This window comes from Sinocyclocheilus anshuiensis, unplaced genomic scaffold, assembly GCF_001515605.1.
Source record: "Sinocyclocheilus anshuiensis isolate Anshui unplaced genomic scaffold, SAMN03320099.WGS_v1.1 scaffold517, whole genome shotgun sequence".
Classification (NCBI taxonomy): domain Eukaryota; kingdom Metazoa; phylum Chordata; class Actinopteri; order Cypriniformes; family Cyprinidae; genus Sinocyclocheilus; species Sinocyclocheilus anshuiensis.
The window spans coordinates 1286832-1312649 of record NW_015536535.1 but is presented as its reverse complement, the minus strand read 5'-3'; the positions used below and the strand labels follow the sequence as shown (position 1 = coordinate 1312649).

At 36.9% G+C, this 25818-nt stretch overlaps 1 protein-coding gene across 6 annotated transcripts in view; it reads right to left on the bottom strand.

Moving 5' to 3' along the window:
- Positions 1-18959, bottom strand: part of trim2a (tripartite motif containing 2a) — a 28662-nt gene extending 9703 nt beyond the window's left edge. Inside the window, exons 1-5 of one of the 6 annotated variants that reach the window (XM_016495485.1) lie at positions 18864-18959; positions 4196-4374; positions 2875-3109; positions 2515-2666; positions 597-777 (exon numbers count right to left, since the gene is read on the bottom strand). In XM_016495485.1, the coding sequence (XP_016350971.1) occupies positions 597-777; positions 2515-2666; positions 2875-3109; positions 4196-4329 (702 nt within the window). In that variant the 5' untranslated portion in view covers positions 4330-4374; positions 18864-18959. Of the gene's footprint in view, positions 1-596; positions 778-2514; positions 2667-2874; positions 3110-3280; positions 3367-3628; positions 3745-4195; positions 4375-9241; positions 9509-11030; positions 11105-18863 lie in introns of those variants that run through there. The other 5 variants (XM_016495494.1, XM_016495476.1, XM_016495504.1 and 2 more) reach the window with 5 other exon arrangements.
- Between the last annotated feature and the right edge of the window lie 6859 nt (positions 18960-25818).

Below are 25818 nucleotides of genomic sequence, written 5' to 3'. Positions count from 1 at the left end.
TGAATCCAGAATCCTACCTCACCTCAACTTGTTTATCACAGTCCTCTTCCATTACAAAGCCTCAAACTATGTGTGCCTGTTAGCGACTAGCTGTGCTGCCTTTGTTTACTTTGTGTTTAAGGGCTCAGGTGATTTTGTAGTTGGTCTGGTTCTCCCAGATGAATCATTCCCATGTGACGCACTGCCAGCTGCCAGGACTGATGTCAGACCCTCACAGAAGCATATGCTACAGTTATTGATTGGTTTAATCATTCATCACAGCAAGACATTGTGAATGATACCAGAGGAGCCAGGATGGATGGGTGTAAAATAACAGTGCAGGAAATAAAGTCTGGTCTGCTTTGCAACTTGTTCCAGTCAAGAACTGCTTAATTAGACAGGCATATAAAACAGCCACTCACAATTCACTAGATTTTATGCAACTTTTAGGGGTAGTTGAATCTGAATCTGTTGATACTATAACCAAAGAAATAATCTGACAATGTGTAGAATTAAGGCTAATGTTGAAAACAAAACAAAATGCTGAATATTTTGCTATTTGAGGGAAAAGCCGGGTTTCTAATAACAACATTACAAAAGTTATAGCGTCTACTAGCCTTCTGTTTGAGTCCGTAGTTGACCTCCAGCTCCATCAGCAGAACACTTTTGCGTACGTTTAGGGTCTTCTGAAGCTCCTCAAAAGTTGTATGAATCACTTCTTCTATTGAACTCTTCTGATTGTTCAGTTGCTGTAGAATATCAGACAAAACCTCCAGCGCAGAGTCAATTTCTGGCAGTCTAAAAAAAAAGAGCAAGTTACATATTTTATCTATTTTTATGTTACTTTTCTTTCATTTTTTGCACACTACCAGTCAAACATTTGGACAAATCTACTCTTTCTTTGTCATTTATATCACTACTATTTCCCACATAGTAGAATCATAGTAAAGACATCAAAACTATAAAACAGGGGTGTCCAGTTCTGCATATATTTAAATAATTTAATGCGATTCATAATGTTTTGTACTTGAATTTTACTAATGGTTTTAATTTTTTGTTTTTCACTTTTGCACTTAGTTTTGTCTCACTTATTGTGTACTACACACTTAAGCACATTCTTTTGCTGCACTAAATTAGTGTTTAAAATGTAGTTATGCAAATAGTTGACATGAAATTTAAAGCAATGAAGTGTCAAATTTGAAATTCAACCTTTAATTCTATAGTAAAATATTTATACCAGCCATTTTTATGTCCTCATATTATCGCTATATGATTTATATTTGTACTGTGAATATAAATAAATCATATAGATATTAATATGCTGGCCCTGGTTTTAATAATAAAATAATAATAATAATAGCCAAGATAGCAAGCAACCATTTAAAACAATGAAAGTCAATGTTGATGCGTCAATGCTAACTGCATTGAATTAATATTACAAAGTGGTGTTGGTTTAATATCACTTCTGCACCCACAATTAATGAAATGAATGAGATTTCAACAGAAAAACAAGCCTCTAAAACAAAGGAACAGAGAAATAATAAAGTAGATGCAACATTGTTCAAATTGTACCAGAGAAGTATGACGTTGTCAGGTGATTCAGCAAACAAGACTTCTGTATAGGATGCATCTGTTTTCTCTTTAATGAGGAAATATCAAATTGACTGCTGAGAAGTGCAGATGCAAAACAAAAATGGGTGTTTCTTAATCAGTAAGAATTTTATACTACAATGGGTGATTAGAACAAATCAGGTAATGCAGTTGAAAATGTCTATTATGTTTGAAAATGCCCCACAGATTGGGTAACACCCACTATAATTCCGCAGAGATATATTTTCATGATGCAGTGGTCATCAACAGCAAATCAATGTTTGTTCAATATCCCGGTCTCCACCCATGTGTGCTGTCAGTTTTCATCAAACTTTCAATGTCGATACTTGAAATATTGAAATGTCAACCTCAACCAAGGTGATGGTTTGGATAAAAACTCGACATTGTATCAATGTCACCTTGCTATCTGGGATTATTTGGTGTTTAATGGTGCAATGACTAATTCACAGGAGCAAACTCCAGGAGTTAAGACCATTGCACACTGAGTCCGAATGTTTCGTCCAAAATTTTCACACGTTGAAAAATAAATACGACCTCACGTTGTGTCAATCACGTTTACACACTGCCTCCAAAATTTTCGTCCGTCATAAATTCGCATCTGGTTCGATTTTCTGCGTTTTTCGCATCCGTAGCAAGCATTTTGAGAGGTGTTTTGACAATTCAATCAATTAATCAAATCAATTAGTATGCATCGGACTCAGTGTGCAAGGTTTCTGCGCATGACGAATTTTTAGGATGATGAATATGAAAAAAAGCATACGAAAATTTCGGACTCAGTGTGCAAGGACCTTTACTGTGTATTCATTTGCTTTTCTCCATTCTGCATAATCAGCTCTATTTTTAATGAGAAATTTTGCTGCTTAAACATAAAACAACATAAATTTAAATTCTGTAGCAATGTGTACATGAGTGTATGTTACATGCCTGTTTTTGACGGCGTCCAGCTGCTCCTGTAGCGAGGCTTTGTGCTGTTCTAGAACATCCTTGAGCGGGACAGTGGCGTGTTCTGCATGTTCGGCACTAGTACACTCCTCACACATGGCTGTCTCACATGGTGGACAGTAGAACTCCATTAGCTGATGACAAGAAAGGGAGAACTGAATATCATACTGAATATGAATGCCCTTATAAATTATATTATTATGTTCTCCCTTTGCAAAAACTGGACAGAATGCAACTTGCCTGGAGGAAAATACTTCTAACATACAGTACCATACAGTGAGGCGTTTGTACACTACAGATTTTTGAAAGTTTTTTTATGCTGTGCTGCTGTGTAATTCTTACATTTCCTCCATGATTGGGACAGGAGAGTGGTTGTCCAGTGGCCACTCCGTTGATAGCGTCAGTGCAGTCCTCACTGAGGTTAGTGTCTGGGCTCCTCTTTAGCACCTCCATCAGGTTGGTGATGAAGAAATTACTCTGAAGTGCCGCCACACCCTTCTCCGGCAGGATGGAGGTCTGACGGCACACGGGGCAAGACAGAGTCAGACTGTGGGCAGGAATGTAGTTCTGCAGACACCTGGAGAAACAGGAACAGGTTACTGAAAAAACAACTTCGTTGGCAGTGCCTGGCTATCACAACAAATACATATTAATTTGTGTACTACTGTAAGTGTTTGTGTGATAAATCAAACATTGGGCTGTCAAAAACAGACATTGTGACCAACTTTTCTTCTGTATTGTGACATACTGTATATCTGAGCAAAACAACTTATCAAGCAGGAACAAAAAATGCAGGGCAGGAATTGATCTTGTCCATCGGGAATTGACTGGATCATGGAAGTTTGGTGACACTGCAAACTAAATGGATGATTGTAACATGGGGCAAAATAAATATGCTAGGGCTATTCAAACAAGAATAGCCTGACTGGGTAAACAATATAAACAAACATAAAATACTTTTGGAAATATTTTAGATCTAATTTACAGCATTGTCATATCAAAGTAAAGGTTAATGTGGTTTATGTATATTACACTTATACTGTAAGAAGACAAATTAAAACTTAATAATAATAATAAATCTTACAATTATGCATACCTTGCACAGCATAAACATGTTTATCATCTTTTAAAATAGAAAACGCTTACAGTATCTTTCTTTATTGTCCATGTATTTGTTTCAGTACGTCCTAGGACAAACTTTTACATTATTTCTTGTTTTGGTGTCTGCCTTCTTGTTTGTTTCTCTTTTATGGACAAGTCTGATTGCCATCAAGTGTCAGCAATAATGACTACTAATCACTCCCCTGTCATTATTGGCCAATGAGAGGAAGTGTAATGGGATAAATGCTGGGTGATAAGGTGAGCTGCAGCTTTGAAGAAATATACTGTAGTGCTTCCTCCTGCATTAACAAATTTGTCAGTTTTGAGCTTGTAATGTTAATTTTGCATATTGTTATTGTTGTTGCATATACCGTTAAGTCGTGCTCTTCATATTATAAAACTATCTAATCAGTAAAATCACCTTTACAATAATGTAAAGGTTAATGTAATAATGTCATTTACACTCAGCAAAACAAATATTTAATAATTGTAAATAATTTGAGCAATAAAATAAATAAAAAAATTAATTGAGCAATATAATGTAGTACCAAAAATTACATACCTTTCACAGAAGGTGTGAAGACAGGGAAGGACCTTGGGATTGTTGTAGCGATCCAGACAGATGCTGCAAATCAGGAACTGTTTGTCGATCTGACGCACCACAGGACTTGGGAGGGTAGAAGCTTCAGTTGCCATCCTAACACTCTGTCAAAGACCTCCCACACTCCTTCAGCCCTGACCCTGTGGAGAGGATACTGGAGTTAATACAAATAGATGAAAAAATAAAAATGAGATGAGATGTTTTTCCTGGGAAGGCCCACAAGGTGTAGCTGTTTCTTTTGTGTGAAAATACACTGCATTAATTCATACAAACAAGGTGCTAGAGGCACTGGAATCCCACTTCTCACGAAATCTTGAGTTTTTAACCATTACAAGGCAGATTAATAATTAAAGCATGCTGTCTTGACTTATGTCTGTGTTAAAGTGAGCAGTAAATCCAAATTAATAATCTAAAAGGTAAAACATCAGCCATGATGAACAGTAAGATGATAATAGAGTGCTATAGGGAGGGATGACATATTTTTGTAAGCCAAAAGCCTGAAAAGGGTTTTAGCACTTCTAGTTCCATCGCCTTGAAGTCAATGGGTTTTTTAATTCGTCTTTGGTTAAATGCCTGAAATACGATCTGTGGTTAACACAAGCAAACACAAGATATTTTTACAGTTTATTTTACAACATATCAGTAAAACCTACTCTAATTAATTATTATTTTTTAAGACTTTGCTTTTCTTTAAAAAGCCGTTTGCTAACAAGTACTTAAATGGGACTATAGAGTTTGTTAGGGACATTAAACATCATCACACTAGTCTGCTTTTACAGCCTCATTGTGTTTAGAATCATGCTCTTGCAAACTATGTGCATGTACCCCATTTTGGAAATGTTTAATGCTTTTTGATGCATTTTCCACTTTTTTCACAGCTGTATTTTAAGGACACTTTAAATAAAAATAATTAGCAAATATCCATTTTTATCTGTTTTGCAGAGTTTTTAAGAGCACACAATGTTTTCAGAACAGATACAGCCATTGCAGTAAATATTTAATTAGGCATTTAAAAGCTGTCTGTTTTAATGCACACATTGCACAAAGCCAAGCAGAAGAACGTTCCAGATGTCCTCAGTGCTGAGCAGAGCAGAGTCATGCATCTGCAAGTCCATCCACTGACCACAAAGTGCTCAGTGAAAGTAGAACTCTAAATACAGGCTTCTGGACAATATCTATGTAACAGACTGGAAAAGACAGTCTGGTGTGGCATATGACAGCTCATAAAGAGAAAATATACGGGCTTGTCTGCATTGGATGCCGTATAAGGTAATACTTTTAGAGTGAAACATAAATCTCTTACATATTGGGAAACCTATTCAAGTCTAACAAAGCAACACACTCTTATTGTGGATAGATCGTAAACACTGGAAAAAACAACTTTCCCATAAAAATTCAGTCAAATTAAAGGGATAGTTCACCTAAAATTGAAAACTCTGTCATCATTTACTCACCCTCAAGTTGATCCAAACCTAAATGAGTTTCTTTCTTCTGTTGAACACAAAAGATCTTTGGGGCAAAAATACATTGGAAGTCAATGACTACAAGCAATTGTTTACTCACCAACATTCTTCAAAAATAGTACTTTGCACACCCGAATTTGTAGTATGTGCGTCGAGTAAACGTTCAAAATAAACCAAAACAATGTAACCGACATTCTTCAAAATATCTTCTTTTATGTTCAACAAAAAAAAAGAAATTCGTACAGGTTTGGAACAACACTTTACCTTATCAAGAACACAAATACAGTAATAAAAACAAATTCTAAAATTGTATCTTTAATGACAAACAGACAGCTTGTCTCATCCAGTCCATTCTCAGTGGTGAGGAAAATTGAGACTTCATGCTATAAGATTAAAATGCTTCAGGTTACCACAATACCAGCATGGTTCCACTCAAACCCATTTGTTCTGTAATTGCTATCATTTCCTGTGGGGAGTAGATCAATCCTGTTTCTTTTCTTTGTGTTTTTTTCCTTTTATGTTGCTCTGCCTCCAGCACTGTTCTTTGAGCTTGATGATCTTGATCATAAGCTCTTCTTCTTATCAGTAACACTGCTTTTTTAAGCATAGCTACTGTGTGAGCGTCTTGTCCTTGTAAACCATTTCTACTTAATTCCTAATTCCAATACTAAATGTCAAAGTTGTGCAAAGTCATTGGTACTGAAGGGCACTGCTCTGTACCACGGGATGTTACTATTTAAGTAAAACTAAAAGCATTACAATTAAAATTGTTTCGGTAATTGAAACAAAGCTGAAATAAAATTAAATATAAATATTAGATGAAAACATTAAATATACACTTAACTGTACTAAAACTACAAAGGAAATAAACATCAATTAACAGCTATAGAAATATTTAATAAAAAATATATAAGCACATAAGTAAAAATTACTAAAACAAACAAAAAATTTAATAAAAAAACTGACAGTATATAATATTATATAACAGTATACTAAAACAGTTCTGTATTATGTAAATATACTGTGACATTCAAAAAACATTCTCCTCAGCTAAAACTAAACTGCAACTAGCTTGTTCTGTACTTCTGTAAAATTCTGACATGAGACAGAAGAATGCACTTTAACGCATGAACACACATTTACACATCAACAACGCCTATTTATTATTTATAAACCTGACATGCAGTTGCAATGAGGAAATAGAGAGGAAGTAGTACATCACTGATAACATCAGAAGAACTAATAAGTGTAAGTTGTGAGAGCATCTGTCAGACATTGTGATGTTCCTGACTGTGCTATTTACATATCATACAACTGTATATATTACAACTGAAAATCAGCTGAAAAAAATGGCTAGGGAGACACCAGCTTTAGAGATGAAACACGCAATTTATGAGAAAACATCCACAAACTGCCATCTGAGATTTGATTCAAAGGAAGTGCAGATTAGCTTGCAATGTAGGGCATGTCACAAATACTGTAGATCAGTAAGATGGAAAGAAGCAGGACACATCCACAGTGCTGAAGTGGATCCCTCAAGGGCATCATCCACCCCCTCGTTCTGAGCTTCACCGAAACCATATCACCATAGCAACACTGAGAGACGGAAAGAGGCTGTGAACATCTGAACCAGAGCATAAGGGGGTGTTCACACAGGACAAGTTCTTAAATTAAAATCAGCTGTTAGACGGAATGCAACAGAAGTGAATGAACTCCCATACACTGCTGCTTATATGACAATGATAACATATTCTAATATGCTTGTATACTGTATGTATATATGGTTATCCTGCTACCAGATTGATCTGATCTGTCTATTGTTTTAGAATTGACACCGATTTGATGCCCTTTTTCAATTACTTCTTAATTTGACATGGTGTCAAATGGCAGAGCTCATGGTGGAAGATGCTGAAAAAAACAATGAGACATGGGGCATTTGGCAAAAATGTCTATGTTTCGCATTCATATACCAACAATAAAAAAATAGCAGCGATGGAAAAAATCTGAAAAACTAAGAACTGAGATAACAAGGTTGAAATGAAAGAAATACAAGGCTGTGAGTTCGAGAGGGAACACGTGAGATTTTGAAGAAATGTGAGATATTAGCAAATAACAAAAAAATGTATTGCTTGTGTTGCTAAATTATTTTTAAGAAAAGTGTTATACAAAAAAAACTTACTAGATACACTATATCTGTCCCTATGCTAAACACAGAAAAATAGCAAATTAATTCATGGGTGTACAATTTCTTGGTTGTTGAAATCAAAATATTAAGACATTTACACAAATGACTGATGTTACATCATTTTTAAATATGTAACTTAACTACTTTACATTTTTAGCAATGTAAAGTGATAGGTTCATGGATTGACAGCAGTTGAATGTTATTTTTGATAAATAAATAAAAATAAAAATAAATAAATAAGTAAATAAATTGCACACACATATAATTATTTCGTACTAAATTGACATCAGGAGCTCCCTTTCAAGGCAACAATGGTGTGGACTCTATATATGTATTCCACCACCCCTAACTCCCACCACAAATGATATTTCTGTCTTTACCATTATAGTATTTTCCAGTCATTTACCATAGTAGATAGCCTATATATGTGAACCTGGACCACAAAACCAGTCATAAGGGTCAATTTCTTTTAAACTTACCTTTATAAATCACCTGAAAGCTGAATAAATAAGCTTTCCATCGATGTAAGGTTTGTTAGGATAGGACAATATTTGGCCGAGATACAACTATTTGAAAATCTGGAATCTGAGGGAGCAAAAAAAATTAATAAATCAAAATATTGAGAAATTCGCCTTTAAATTTGTCCAAATGATGTCTTTAGAAATGCATATCACTAATCAAAAATTAGATTTTGATATATTTACGGTAGGAAATGACATTTACAAAATATCTTCATGGAACATGATCTTTACTTAATATCCTAATGATTTTTGGCATAAAAGAAAAATGGATAATTTTGACCCATACAATGTATTGTTGGCTATTGCTACAAATAAACCCGTGCCACTTAAGACTGGTTTTGTGGTCCAGGGTTACATATTCCAAATAGTCAGACTCTAAAACAAACAAATTTCCTAGACTCCTAAAAGCCCCTGTCATTTTCCGCATGCCATCCCAGCTTGGTTCTGTTACATAATATTTATATAAGCAAGCCTGGCGCACAATTTCTCTTTCACATGATGAAGACATCTGATTATACTGATGAACAACAGTAATTTACCCCTAAATACCACAAAAAGTATAACATTACACACCAGACTAACAGCTCCAGAACTCATAATATAATGCAGTTATTCTTTGTCAACCATAAAGTTGTACCAAGAACTATATATATATCATCCATCGATATATGTTAATTTTTTTCCCACAAATTTGCAAAAATAAAGCATTACTGTATCCATCATAAGTTTGTCAAAACATTAAGTATTATCCACAATGACAAAATGTTACCAGCAGCATTGTGAGAGAATCAATGGAGCATCCGCAGTGCATATCAGAAAGAGTTCCACTGAAACCTACCATCAAGCTGTTGTTCTCAAGGCACCATCCCACATTTTGATACCCAGCAATGCTGCATTTCTGTCTGCATTGAGCAGGAAAGATATCTGAGCACCGCTAAGCCAGCAAAAAGATGACAGCTCATTTCAAACTAGCACACAAACTCTCGCTCCTTCTGGATCTTTAATCAGGCCACACCTTTCTTTCGTTCACTCTCGACGTCATTCATAAATTCACCATGTAAACATTCACTTTTCCTCCCTCCCTTTTTCCTCTCACCAACTCTCTCTCTCTAAATGCTAACTCACTGCAGTACACTTTGCAAAGCATTGTGGGATTGTGATGTCTTAGTTCATCTGAGTCTTAAAAGAAGAGATGAAGGCGCAGATGTCGGGACCAGTTCTCAGCCAATAGGGCATTAGGAGATTAAACTGAACAATGATGTCTGAGAGAGAGAGAGGGAACATGAGAAAGCGCAAGCCAATGAGATACAGCTGCTTTTGTCAGCATGCATTATTAGTGCTGACTCACTGTAAGGTAGTCAGAATTGTGAGAGGGATGCTGTGGGGCTGAACACACACATGCACAATCTAAACTACTACTACTACTACTACAAAAAAAAAAAAACTTTAAAGCATAAAAACCGTAGAAATATGAATTTGGTAAATAATTGAGAAATGTGATCAAGACCAATTTGTAGGGATGTAAAATGAAAAAAATAAATAAACACCCTCATGTCATTCCAAACATATATACATCATCTTCTTGAGTGGAAGACAAAAATAGATATTTAGCAGAATGTCCAAGCTGTTCTTTTCATACAGTGAAACAGATGGGGACCAGTATCAGTGGTAACCTTTTATTTTCATTGTATGGAAAAGAATAGCTTTGTCTCACACAAACACACACACACACACACACACACACACACACACACAATAAATAAATAAAATAAAAATAAAAAACAGATGTATCAAATTGTCAAGCAAAAAGAATCTATGTACACTTATCAAGGAGCATACATAGAGCTCATCAAATATGGTAAACACGGAAACATTGGTCTTGAGCATCAATCGAGCATGAGCTTCAGATTGCCATATTTCATACTTATATGTGAATAAAAGCCTATATTAAATCCATTCATCATATAAATTATGTCTCTAGAAGAATTGGTTTAAACCACTTGATTCATATGAATTCTGTTTGCAATGCCTTTATGAACTTTTTGCAGCATCAAAGTTTTGGTTGCACACTGTTAGAAATTTTTTTTTTTTCTGAAAGTGCATGGACTTGCAATTGAGATACAGAAATTGTTTTTTGACGATGAATAAAAGTGTTATGGGTTTTGGAATGACATTAGGGTGAGTAGATGATGACAAATTATAATTTTTGTTAATTACACTTTAACTTAAAATAATTATTGAAATTTTAACACTACTGAAATTCTGCAATCGTTGTTACCCAGTGTGTACAATAAAGCAATCAGGTATATTGAAATAGAACAAAAGCATAAATGGAGAGACATAAATTCATATACTGTTCATATCTGCAAGTAGCATAGTTTTAATTTTCCAGTCACTCAAAAATTATATTTAAAAACTATAATACCAACACCATTTCTGATATCTCAAGTCTATTCTGTATTTACAAACATTGAGTGCTTGCATAACTGATAGACACATTAACAAAAAACATGAGCCTTCATAATCAAAGCAAAAGCAGTCATGACACATCAATATAAGACAGCACTATATTACACATTATAATGTGTATTGCTCTAAACAGAACTTTCATGGTTGGGTTTACTCACTCTCATTTCTACAGAGAAATCCTAATAGTTTTCTTCAGCATACAGCTAGCAAAGCACTACTGCCAAACATCCAGTTCAGCTCTGCTATGATATTGTTCTCAACAGTCCAGCCCATCACAGGGCTTTCCAGACACTGAGCTCAGCTGTTTTGTTTATGACCTGCCTTGGCAATTGACCACATTAGCTTCACACAGTTGTACTGAACAGTGACCATGGTGATGACCAAGACCCTGACCACATCAGTCCAAACGACAAAAACAAAGCTCCACTTCTTTTAGCTTAATGTAGGGTAGAGTTCTGAGTAAAACTCATACTCGTGTATGTATGAAATCAGGTGTTCCATTGTTAAAAAGCTTTACTGCAAGTATTTAGGCTAAATGTATGTTTGTTTCAAACATATGTGACCCGTGCTGGCAGTCGGAATGCGCACGGTCTAATTTTGAGCTATACAGGCAAAAGTGAAAAATGTCAGTTTTGGTTGAATTTGAGGTTTTCACAAAAATGAGTTCATTAAGCCCTCTTCTAGCGATCCCAATGCTCCAAATAGTAATTAAACATCTAAAATGTTTGTTATTTCTACGTTTTCTGAGAGGAGTACCTTTTTCTCTGCTCACTTCTGGATGACTGCTACTGCTTCTCACCACAAGTTGTAGGTCTATTGTTGCAAAGCGCAGCATTCCAGCTTTGTGAATAATCAAATCTAAATGAAATATGATTTTCAAACCGATGCTGATGGAAAAAAAAAAAAAAGATCGCGCTGACTGACATTTGCAAAGTGCGTACGTGCATACGACGCGCCTCTCTGTCATGTCAGTCCAGGAGGCCATGGCGGAGCAGCCTCCGAGGCCGTGGCTCCAGCCCCTGCCCCCGCACCGGCCTCTACGGCTAGAGCCCTATAACCCCCCCTCCACACACACACGGCTCCAGCCCCTGCCCCCGCCCCGGCCTCTACGGCTAGAGCCCTATAACCCCCCCCCACACACACACACACAAAAAAAATACTTGGGGAAGATTACGTGCTCCGAGGCCCTCTGTGGGCCAGACATAGGGACCGTGACCCTCTCTGGGCCTAATTCAGAGCTTTTTTGGGCTAAACTCAGGAACAGGAGCCCTCCGTGGGCTAAACTCAGGAACAGGAGCCCTCCTTGGGCTAGCTTGGAATCTGAGGCACTCTCTGGGCATGACGTGAGTACAACAGCCCTCCTTGGGCAGGACGTGGAGCCACGGGCCCTCTCAGGGTTAGACTCAGGAACCGCTTTCCTAGAAGCAACAGGAGAAGCAAGCGGCTTGGGAATGGCCTCCGTGGCCATGACAAGAGAAGCCGCCTGCCCCAGACGAGCCTCAATGGACAAGACAAGACCGACTGGAACTGTTCCTATGGACACGACAAGACTTTCAAACATGGCTCCAGGGGACATGACTTGACTCTGGTCAGGGGCTAGAGCTGATACTGGAGTGAACTCTGGGGCTGGAGCCGACACTGGAGCGAGCTCTGGGGCTGGAGCCGACACTGGAGCAAGCTCTGGGGGGCGCTCTCGGGCAAGGAAGAGGGCCGTGAGCCATCCATTTCTCCTCATCCTCCTCTTCTGGTTACGGGTGAATAGGGCGGCCGGCGGGCTTGACTCATGAATGGCCGGCAGACTTGACTGAGGATCGGCTGGCAGACTTGACTGATGAGCGGCCGGCGGACTCGCAGTTCTCGCGGTGATCCCGCAGAATTCCCACGCTTACTCCATGAAGGGGAGATCTCAGTGGGCTAAGGCGGAAAAACGAGCGGCGACTTCCATGCCGCGGAAAAAAAAACAAGAAAACAAAAGACTTTCAAAACCGAAAAAAACAAAACGAGGAGAAGGGGCGCCGCTTACTGTATAGGTCTGGTATTCTGTCACGGTTGCCTTCTGTGGCAAAACAAAGAACACGGAGATGAGGATAAACTCAAAATAAACAGTTTTTAATCCATAATCCAAAAGGGGTAACACAAGGCAGGGAACACAAGGCAGGCAGAGACACACAAGAACCACAACATCGACGTTAATACCAGACGCTAGATACAGGAAAACACAGGGCTTAAATACTCAAACTAAACAAGATAATTAACAAATACAGGTGGATACTAATGAACTAATAATGAAACAATGAGGACAGGAACAGGAACATAACCAAATATGGGCATAAGGAAACACATGAGGAGCAAAACACACACAAAACACGGAACAGAGTCTGACATAAGTCATATATCATTTTGAAGGTATTTTAATGGAGAATGTGAAAATAAAAAGAAATTTGCTCATTCCGATTTTTTCCGACGCATTTTGCCAGCACGGGTCACAGTTGGCTCTTATTGATCTTCCTAAACAACCAATTCAACAGCATTTACCATACATCCACCAGTTTAAGGAGGAAAATATGTTAGAAACTAAAACTATCAACTGAAAGTTCTCTTTTAATTTCAATGTAGATTTACTTTTTTAAAAGTGCAAAAAGTGCTGGGTTTTTTTTCAAATATTTAAGCATGCTGACAAAAATATAACCTAAATAATAACTAATAATAACTTTAATGGGGACTTTAATGGCTAATCAATAATTAGAATACATAAATACTAGTTTCAGCCTCAGACGTCTTGCCCACGGACCGTTGGCTGTTATTGTTGGGACATTTCCACGCCCATAAAACAAAACGTGATTGGTTGCTTTACCTGTCAGTCATATGGCCTCTTGGGCGGGCCTAGACCATTCAAAGCGGCCAAGGTTCCCAGACCTTCTCATCTAAACTACATGTTCAAAACCAATGAATTAATTTTGCAGTCTAACCAATACAGTTTTACTATATACTGTATGAACAGTAGAAAGTGTTTTGTGAGCATTTGCAGTTTGTCAGCATACAGCAGGATAGACTGCATGGGAGAGAAACCAATCAATGACTTTATGTAGAGGCTCATCAGAGAGGTCAAAGAGGCGGGTCTGGAGCCTCTGAAAGAAGTGGGGTGGAAGAGGGCAGCGACTGTTGTATCAGTCAGGAAAAAGGTCAACTCTCAGTTTAGTTGTGCTATAAGAATATGTTATAAAATGAAACATGTGACAGTAAGAATGAACAATATACACTTTTTTTAAGTTCATGTACAGTACATCTTGTAAAAAAGTGAAAACAGTGAGACACTGTACACGTCCTACATTAAACGGGATGTTAAATATATATTACATTTAATATCTGACACTCTGCTACTCCATCCCTCTAGAAATCACAGTATACCACACTAGAGGGGGAGGGAGTTTAATGCCAGATTTCTGTAACCAGGCAACAACAGCACTTCCTGCACAGCAAAATCACCATAATTAGCATAAAATATTATTGACAAGTGACTGATGTTGTGCCTTTGTGTGTCAGAACCTGAAAAATAAAAAAATAAAAAAAATAAATAAAAAATCACTTTTCAAGTGCAGGAGAAATACTCGGGTGCTTTTAGTTTCTTGCTTCTCCATTTATTGAGTGATTCACTATAATGCACCTTAAATATAAAACTCCAACAGTAAAGTGCTTTAAGCCTACTATTAAGAAATGTGTGCATATGTACCAAACGATTTAAATGTACCTGTTCACTAACAAATCACTGAACTGAACAGGGCTGCGTTTCCCAAAAGCATTATAAGTAGATTCTAGACATTAGCAATGCACCAACATTTTGGCACTCAGCTAAATTTTCAGCTAAAACAGCAATTTCTGGTTTAGGCCAAAATAGTTTGTGGGAAAAAAGCATTTTGCTAAATATATGCCCATATTCCTTATATTTTTACTTAACCTGCTATTTAATGTATGTTTTGATAAATCTGTCATGAAAACAAGTTTACATGTTACATGTTTATACTGTATAACAACAAATTGGAGTAGTAACATAAATCTATTATTAAAAGGTTGATATAAAAATTGCCTTATGAACAATGTTTGTACAAATCATTGTGTTTTGAGCGTTGATTATTACATAAATTTGATTAATTGACTGAATATAAAAAAAACTTTCTTTTTGATTAAAGGGGTTTTAATCGAGATACTAGTATATATATATATATTTTTTTTTTTTACATATGTATATGTAACTTAAAATCATTTTTGGTTTAGTTATAGTTGTTTTAGTTTATCAAGCCACACTAAATGAAAATGGGGAATGTTGACTTTTATTTTATTATTTTAAGTTAATGTTTATTTATTTAAAGTAACAATATTGTATGTTTTTAGTTTTACTTAAAGGGGTCATATGATGTTGCTAAAAAGAACATTATTTTGTGTATTTGGTGTAATGAAATGTGTTTATGCGGTTTAAGGTTAAAAACACACATTATTTTCCACATACTGTACATTATTGTTTCTCCTCTATGCCCCAACCACATGTGACGACTCCGGGCTGGACTCTGCTTCGTCCATGGTGAAAGCAGATCCGGTGATCCACAGCGCAAAGTTGTTGTATTTCCTCAGCAACCAGCACGGATCAGCTCCAGGCATGACGAAGCAGATATCATCCTCTTTTGGAAGGCCAAACAAAGTAGTTTCACTTTCACAACGAAACACACAGCGCCTTCTCGACATGGCGACAGCAATGCTACAGCGAGAATAAAAGTTACGCCTTCTTTCTTTGCGTGAACATTTGGGTGGTGTTATGCAAATCTTCCCACATAGTGGCGTAGGTATGTGGGGGCGTGTTAGAACGAGCCGTTTTAGGTAGGCGTGGCTGACTCTTAACTTTTATAAAGAATATCTCTTGGGATTTGAGACTTTAGTCTTTGCAACTTTACAGATCTTCTTTATGCACCAAGAGCTTGTAACACTCCAAAGAGAAAGGAAAACTTGAAATCGCATCATATGACCCCTTTAAATAAAAACTTTAACTTTGGTTTCTGTGTTTCGGTTAAAAATCATTTCTGTGAATCACTAGTAACTATAATTAATAAGTCTGAAGCTTTTATGAGCTCTTAAATAATTGAACGGTTATGTAACATTTGTCACACAGCAGGAGTATTTGCAACTGCAGATTAATGCAATGAAAATTTAGATATAAAAATTAAACATTTATTACACAATAAATACACGCGCACACACAAACAAGTAAAAGTACAGTTAACGGAAAAGGTTAAAGGAAATGCGCATAGATAGTACACAGACATGTGACCTTTGCCATACATTCACAGCCCATCACAATCCATGTCACACAGGGTTGACTCTTTACATGGCCCCTCCTCCACCACTTTCATCAGCACTAATCATCTCATCAGGGCTTTAACCCAGAGACACACACACACACACACACACACACACACACACACACACACACACACTGCCAGGGCACGTGTGACATCTAACACTAGACACAGGGAGAAACCACTGAACAATAGTAAAACATAAATTCTGCTCATTCATCCTGCCATTACTTTACAAGAGGAATGGCAACTTTGCTTATTCAATTCAGGTTAGCCAAATTCATATTTTTAAGAACCAGAAAAAATGTGTGACTATATAGCAGAGAAGCATCAGCTTCACAACAGAATAATAATGCAAATCAAATCCTTTTATCCACAGATTTTGAGACTATGATTTCAGCATGAGGACAGAGGGTAGACACAGATGCACTGCATATCTGTCAATTTCACCATATGCCAATTCAATATTGATTTATGCCGTACTCAGCCATTAAGTATAAGTAACTGTACAAAATTTGTTACCAATATAATACTGATAGACAGTTCAGGAATGGACAGCAATTGTAATAGTGTATGGAGAATAAAACCTTGTTTAGCTACAGCCAATCAAAGAGCCTATGTGATCAAATGTAAGTAGTTCAGTTCCTCCAATTAATTCTAAACGAAACCAATATTTGTGTACAGCCGCAGTACTTGGGCAAATAACCTGTTTTAACTAATGGACATAATGTGACCTCAGCAACAACCTGCATGCCTCAAATTTCATTAAAACATATTGGTAAGTCTACATTTTGTTCAAAAATACTCTACATACTAAAAATAATTATAGTGAAACCATGAATCATGGTTATCGCTCAAGTGTTAATTTAAACCATGATACTTGGGAGAACAGAACTTTATTTGCATACAGTCAGAAGTGCAGCACACTAGACACCATGATAAATGAGGAAGAGATTAAACTGTGCAGGAACATCATTTGTTTTTGCATATGTGACAGTTCGTAGCAGATTTATAATAACTTAAATATCATTCTTTTCCAACACAAAACATTAAGTCTACTTTTATGGTCCTTTTTTGGACCTAGTATTTTAAATCACCAACCACTTTAGTGGTTTGGAAAAGAACAGAGAGGATATTTTATCAAATTTCTCCCTTCACGTTTAATCAAAAAAAAAAAAATTATAATAATAATCACACAGGTTGTGCACAGCATAGAAGGTGCATAAATTATGATAAAAAAAGTGGGTTAATGATTCCGTTCAGTGTTAAAATTATAAAAAACATTCTGTCTTTAGTGCCACTAAAAATATCATGAGCCACTGCCTTCCTGTATGCAAACCAGGACACTGGGCCAATCAGCTTCCTGAGAAGGCATATCTGCTTGAGTGTGTGCTCTACGGCCCAAGAAGTTAAACTGATCTTGTTTACAATCTGCATTTCCTTTCACAGAGTCATTTTGCTTAAGACAAGCAGTACTACACAATGCTTGTCTAAAATTATGTGTCAATTCAGACAAACTGCTGGCTTGAAAGTACCGCAGCATTAAAAAAGCTGTTATTACAACTGTGTGTGTGTGTGTGTGGCAGCATCTTCAACTGATTATATACATTACAGAGATCATTAAAGTTGCAACCTCTGAGTGAATTACAATAGGCGAGCAAGGATCACCACCAAGGTCTTGTCTAACTGTCGAAAAGTAGCAAACAACTCACAGACACACACACACACACACACACACACACACACACACACACACACACACACACACACACACACACACACACACACACACACACACACACACACACACACACACACACACACACACACGTCATCTTATATCAGAGTGGCATATTTTCCTTGAATAGGCGTCAGTGCACAGTCTGCAACTCTTGATAAACACTTTCCAGACATGCAGGAAAGGAGCAGAGCTGTCACGTTACAATGAATTACCACAAAAGAAAATGGCTCGTGTATAGCAATGTTGATGTATTCTGAAAACGGTAGATCTTATGATTCCTAATGTAAATACTATTTACATTAGGAATGATATGGTCTAACGTTTTCAGAATGCATTTACTACTATACTAAATAGTGATAAATGGAAATTGTGATTTCTGAAAATGTTGTAGGCTACAGGTAAATTCATGTGACCTGAAGCACCTGAACACACTAGTTGAGCTTCAGTAAAATATATGGTTTTAATAATAACATATTTTAATAATAATGTCCCTGAGAATTATTTAAAATATTAAAACTGTAGTTGTGCACTAGGCCAAATAAAAGTACCAAATTTATCATGTAACCTATGTATATATATTATCATGACAGACAGATTTTAGTGCATATCACCACACATTTACAACCTGTACGAACCACCTGTACAAATAATTTCTCGTTATGCGTTTTATGAATACGTGTTTTAAAAAAATCAATGAAAAATTAAATCTTCTGTGCCATACAAAGTTGAAGAAGCCTGTTGCATGCATCATAATTTATGAAAATATTGTCAAAAACTCACAGCCACAGTGAGTATAAATGCACATGTTCCTGTCATCGCAGAGAGCTGATTACAGCAACACAACGTAAGGAAAATTTATCTTTCTCTGCGCCTTCTGTTTTCTCTCTATTGCTGAAAATACTTACGCGATATCCATGTCTGCACTCCTGCTCAAGACGATTAATTCCACCAAATAAAACCGTCAGATTGTCTCTGTCTGTCCACTCATTTTTCTCTTGATGAAACGTGAGTCACGGATAACAAAACTAACGGTGCAGTCAGCTGCTGTCAAAAGCCAAAATGAGGAGCCGTAGGACGTGGCCAATCAGAACGCTTGAATGATTGTAAGGGCGTGGTTACCTTGACTAGCAGCGGGTTGTGGCCAATCGCAAGGATGTATTTTAAATGAGGGCGGGGGAAGTGAACTGGTTTGTGAGGTGTGGGGTTAAACCTTAACTCACTGACCACGCAGCAGTGATGAGAGGATTTGAGAGTTACTGTAGTTCAGGTTGAGTACAGTATGTGTATGCACGTGTATTCCTACTTAATCATATTTATTTAGGGTACAAATTTGTACCCAGAAGTAAGCAAAGTCTGACAAAACTGATAACTGATTAAGTTTTTTTTTGCACATTATTTTACCGAGTAACAAAACCAAAAATTACGGATTATACATTATAACAAAATATCAGTGCAGGTATACATCTTCTTGTTGAACAAAGACAAGTGGGCAAAAATTACACACAAAAAAAGAGATAAAAATACATAAACAAGTCCAGAGAAATGCATTACAGTAAGTCAATGTTCCAAGACCATATCAATGTGTGGCATTAACAGAACTCATAACAATTATTTTCAGTATTAGTCCAGAGGTTGTTTAAAAAACCAATGTCAACACAGGAAGCCTGGACAAATGTGCCTATACTGGAGGCAGTCACTTGGCTGAAATCTTGAAATCAAGAAATGCCTGTTAACCTACTGAAAAATCAGTTAAATTATTAAACTTGGCAATTTTGACAACATGCACATAAATCATTGACTGTACTAAGACCCCTGTTTACCCACAAACACAAAACAAATATCAGTTAAAGCAGGTGGAAAATTGTGAGTATCTCAAAAGCAGGTATAAGCGATAGAAACAGGGCAATCTGAAGAATGTGTGGTGTTTCCTATTTGTTTCAGTGTCTCTGAAAATAATGCCTTCATTTCTGACTTATTTTCTAAAAATCCAGTTTAGAATGCAATAATGCAAGAAGAGAGTTTATGACCACAGAACTAACATAAGAAGCAACAAGTGAGAAACCAAATTAATATGCTTTGAGCTAAAGATTTATCTTCACATCAACATCCAGTTGCTACTTTACCTACAGACTGATGGTGTCACGTATGATAAATAAGGCTTTTTAACTGCAGACATGCTTAGTTGGCTTGTTTCCAAAGTCCCAGAGGACTATCATGCCGAAATTAGCTGATTAGCTGGACCACTGAGATTGGATGGGTCAGACTGGGGCATTGTGGGAGACTGGAACACCCACACCCACACACACCAAAACACACACATTGGTCATGAGGGTACAAACTGTTGGAATAAGTTATCAAAGAATTATCAAAAGAACGTTGGTTTATCAAAGCATTGCAAAGTTATTTAAAAAATGCCCTCAAATCCCATGTTCATATGTTTTTTTTTTTTGTTTGTTTTTTTAAATGAGTGGGAGGAGTGGCTGATCACGTTACAATTAATTACCACAAAAGAAAATGGCTTGTGTATAGCAATGTTGATGTATTCTGATAGATCATATGGTAGATCATATAATTCCTAATGTAAATAGGCTACTATTTACATTAGGAATTATATGATCTAACATTTTCAGAATACATTTACTACTGTACTAAATAGTGATAAATGGAAATTGTGACTTCTGAAAATGTTGGTAGGCTATAGGTGAATTAAGGTGACCTGAAGCATCTTGTTGAGCTTTAGGCCGTTTGTCTGATGTGCACAAAATTTGGTATGCAATATTTTATGTATGAAAAAACAGGACATTGTGAAGAAACAGTTTCATGAATTTCTGATGCTAAGGAGTTACAGCATTTAAATGACAAACCATTTACTTCAATGTGACTGAAAGAAGAAAGTCTGTAATATTGATGCTGTCCACCAGAGGGAACCACAGCTTCCCAATAGCTTCACATGTAATATAACACATGTAACATAATTGAAATAACGTTAACATGCTGTACGTTTATATTTAAAGAGGTCATCATTATTAGATATTTGTATTTTTATACGTTTTTAACAATAACTCTTTGTCTAGGTTTTCTATTTGTGTTAGCATTCCTGAATTCATACTGTGTTGACCATTTAATCAGTGTCGCGTGCTCTGGACTACATGTTTGTGCTTTGTACTATTTTCGAGCTCTTTGGTAGGATTGTACAACAGTAGACCGTGTGTAACATTCAAACAATAACAATCGTAATGTCCTATGAGCTGCAGCCATGCATCTAAACATTCTATTACTGTTATAACATCATGCATTGGAACACAGAAAGTCTTGACAAATGAATACTTCCTATGAAGGTCAATTCTTTTAGAGATACAAAAAATAATCATTAACTTATGTTCAGATTATACTGGATTTTTTATTTCTGTTCATTTTATTTCTGTTCATTTCTTACATTTCACTGTTTGAGCTGGTAAATGTGGGTCATGTGACAACATCACCTTACATTACATGACAACATGTATATTTCAATATAGAATCAGATGTTTCATTTGAATACAACATAAACTCATTGTATTTTTGATATTGGTCTTATATATTTTTCTATGCTTGACTCTCTTTATCTACATGCCACTGTTTGAGCTTCTACTATGGTTAATGTGGGTCATGTGACAAATTAAATGAAAAGGTAAGTTTAATAGCCCAAATGTTTCTTACAATATAAAATCAGAAAGCTTTGTTTGAAGACACCATAATTTCACTTTATTTCTGATATTGGTCATCTATGTTTCTTTCTATGCTCGACTCTCTTCATTTGAGCCCCTACTATGGTAGTTATTATGGGTCATGTGACAACAATAAATTAACAAGGTAAGTTCAATAACCCAAATGTTCCTTACAAAATAAAATAAGAAAGTGTTTCATAAGTACATCATAAAATCACTGTATTTCTGATACTGGCCTTCTGTGTTTTTTCTATGCTTGTCTGTCTTCATCTACATGTTGCTGTTTGAGTCTCTACTATGGTAAATGAGGGTCATGTGAAAACATTGACAAGGTAATTTCAGTAAACCAAATGTTTCTTACAATATTAAATCAGAAAGCCTTTTTTTAATACACCGTAAAATCACCGTATTTCTGATACTCATTCTTTTTCTTTCTATGCTGACTCTCTTCATCTACTGTAAATGTCACGGTTTGAGTCCCTACTATGGTAGATGTGGGTCATGTGACAACATTAAATTAACAAGGTAAGTTTAATAACCCAAATGTTTCTTACAATCTAAAATCAGAAATTTTTCACTTGAACACACCAGAAAATCACCGTATTTCTGATACTGGTGTTCTATGTTTGTTTTTTCAATGCTTCACTCTCTTCTTCTACATGACACTGTTTGTGCTTCTACTTTGGTTAATGTGGGTCATGTGACAACAATAAATGAACAAGGTAATTTCAATGACCAAAAAGTTTCTTTCAGTATAAAATCTGAATGTTTAATTTGAATACACCATAAAATCAATGTATTTCTGATACTGGTCTCCTGTGTTTTTGCTATGCTTGACTCTCTTCGTCAACATGTCACTGTCTGAGTCCCTATTGTGGTAAATGAGGGTCATGTGACAACATTAAATTAACAACGCAAGTTCAATAACCCAAATGTGTCTTATAATATAAAATCATAAAGTGTTTAATTTAAATATGCTTGACTCTCCTCATCTTTATGCCACTGGAACCGGGGACACTTCCCATAACACCCGATGTACTTGCTACATCGTTAGAAGAATGGCATCTACGCTAATATTAGTCTGTTTCTCTCTTCTTCCGAGGTCACCGTAGCCACCAGATCCAGTCTGTATCCAGATCAGATGGTCACTGCAGTCACCCGGATCCAGTACATATCCAGCCCAGATAATGGATCAGCACCTAGAGAGGAACCCTACAGCCCTGAATGTCAGCGGAGATCAGGACAACTAGATGAGCCCCAGAGACAGATCCCCAGTGAAGACCTTGTCTCCTAGATGGCCACCGGGACAAGACCACAGGAACCAGTTGAGTCCTCTGCACAATGTGACTTTGCTGCAGCCTGGAACTGAACTGGCTAGAGGAGAACTGGCCCCCCGACTGAGCCTGGTTTCTCCCAAGGTTTTTTCTCACCGATGGAGTTTTGGTTCCTTGCCGCTGTCGCCTCTGGCTTGCTTAGTTGGGGACACTTAATTTCCAGCGATATCGTCGACTTGATTGCACAGATACTATTTAAACTGAACTGAGCTGGATGATGACATCACTGAATTCAATGATGATCTGCCTTTAACTGAAAATTGAGTGTTTACTATTGTCATTTTGCATTATTGACACACTATTTTCCTAATTAATGCTGTACAGTTGCTTTGACACAATCTGTATTATGAAAAGCGTTATATAAATAAAGGTGACTTGACTATATGTACACGAATAGTTGTGCTTTTATGTAGATTTATGTATGTATGTGTGTACAGTATGTATATTTACTTCGATTAATTTGATACTTTTGATACGTTTTTATTTTACTGATTCTATTTTATACTGTAAAGCACTTTGGATCAACTACCTGGCTACCTGGTCTCTCTTCCGAGAACACCTCGTCCAGTGGATGCGCTGCTATGGGGATAGTGTGGCGGACGGGTAATGTATTGGCGCTCGAAGTGAGCGATGCCACGGTGGGTTTAGCCAGTTAAACCGACAGGGCCTGTGACGACCTATCTTCCAGTGTAAGTTCATCTAGAGAATATTCGCCCTGTACCGCTTGGCCCGCAGCAGTCTCACGACGCCTCGGTGGACGATACAGGACCAGCGATCAGGTTGGCGATGATAAACGTCCGTTCATTCAGATACAAGACCTTCATTTTAAACGACTTCATTAGAGCTCGAAATTTAGCGGAAATTTTTGCGAAATAAGACAAAATATTAATACTGGAGGACTTCAACATTCACATATGATGTCCGACAAACTCTTTTTCAAAGGATTTGTTAAATCTCATTGATTCTGTTGGCGTTCAGCAAATGGTTATTGAATGGTCCCACACATATTTATAGTCACACGCTGGATTTGATTCTGTCACTTGGTTTATCAGTCAGTGATATTATCATAGATTATCTCCTAGTAGCTGATCATAATCCTGTTTTATTTACTGTCTTCCCTCCATGTCAACTGAAGAACGTTTGTGCCACAGAGATTGGTTTGTTCGATAAAGTCAACTACATATGTGGACTTTAATTAAACTTTTATGGACTCTTTGCAGAATGTAAAAACTGACCTCTTATCACCCCATCTTAGTGTGGAGGAGACGATTAATATTTTTAATTCTGTTTGCTTAGATACACTAGATCTGCCGCCTCTAACGCAGGTGCATAGAAAGCACAAATCAGCTCCATGGTTGAATGAACATATCAGGTCCCCAAGAAGGGAATGCAGAAGATGTGAACGGAAATGGAAGAAAGATAAGTTACAAATCTCTTATGAAATGTTGAAAGAAATGCTGTCTAAATTTCAACGGGCTGTGAAATTTGCTAGGACAAGCTACTTCACAAATGTTATTGAGAAAAATCGCCAAAATCCGTGAGTTCTTTTTTCAACGATTGACTGTTTTGAAGCCTAAACTAGAGGTGCCTGCCGATACGTCTGTTGAATTATGTGAAAGCTTTTTACAATTCTTTGTTGGTCGAATATCAGAGGTTCTAAATAATATAGCTACAGCAGTGTACATATGTGCCTTTGACTGCACCTCTGCTACGCTATCTGAATTTGAGCCTATATCCAAAATTTGATTATTTGTATTTAAATCTCTGCTTGGCTTAGCTCCATCTTATATTGCTTATCTAATTCAGGAACAAAAGCCAACGAGATCCCTACGATCTCAATCACAGAAACTTCTTGTTGTTCCTTGGTCTAAGATGAAATCTAGAGGGGATCGCGCGTTTGTGGTCGCTGCCCCTAAATTATGGAACAGCCTGCCGCTATATATTAGGGACGTACCGACGCTCGGTCAGTTTAAAAGCCATTTGAAAACATTTTTTTATGATAGCGCTCAATCATAGATAAGTGCGAAGGTTGCTAGTGCCATATATGCCTCTTCTGATCCTATTTAAGATGTATTTTGATTGTCTTTAAGGTTTCTTTTATATTACTTATATGGATGTGACCCCTTTTTAAAAGTTGTCTTCTGCTCATTGTGTTACTGTTTGTACAGCACTATGGTCAACGTTGTTGTTTTATTCAGTGCTTTAGAAATAAATTTGAACTTTGAACTACGGTTGTGTAAAATGCACACAAATACACAGTTTTAAAGTTTATAAGGTAACTCTGTCACACTACAGTGTGTGTAAAATCCAAAAGGCACAAGATGATGAAGAAGAGCTCAATATGCTTAATAAATCTAAGGAACAGGGCAAAATCCACACATACACACCAGCACAGACTGACGAGATCAGACGACTAATGCTGGGTACACACCACAAGATAATCGGGATGATTTTGGGCCGATTTCTCCCCTTCCGACAATCCTAGGTAATGTCCCGATTATCTCGGTGGTTGTAAAGATTTTCTTATCAGATTTTCCTGTGGTGTGAGGTGTGTTAAGAGTGACTGAATCTGCTCGTAAGAACGTCGGAGGTGCCCTGATCGCGAATTGTAAATATTCAACATGTTGAATATTTACGATCAGAAATCCTGATGTGTTGGGGGGGGGAACCCCGAGGACACCACACACTATAGGAGCAAAACGGTTAAATCTAGGATTTTTTGTCCTCATGTAATGTTGTTAAAATTACAAATGACTTGCTTCTTGCGTCAGACCAAGGCTGTATCTCATTGCTAGTTTTACTTGATCTTAGTGCTGCGT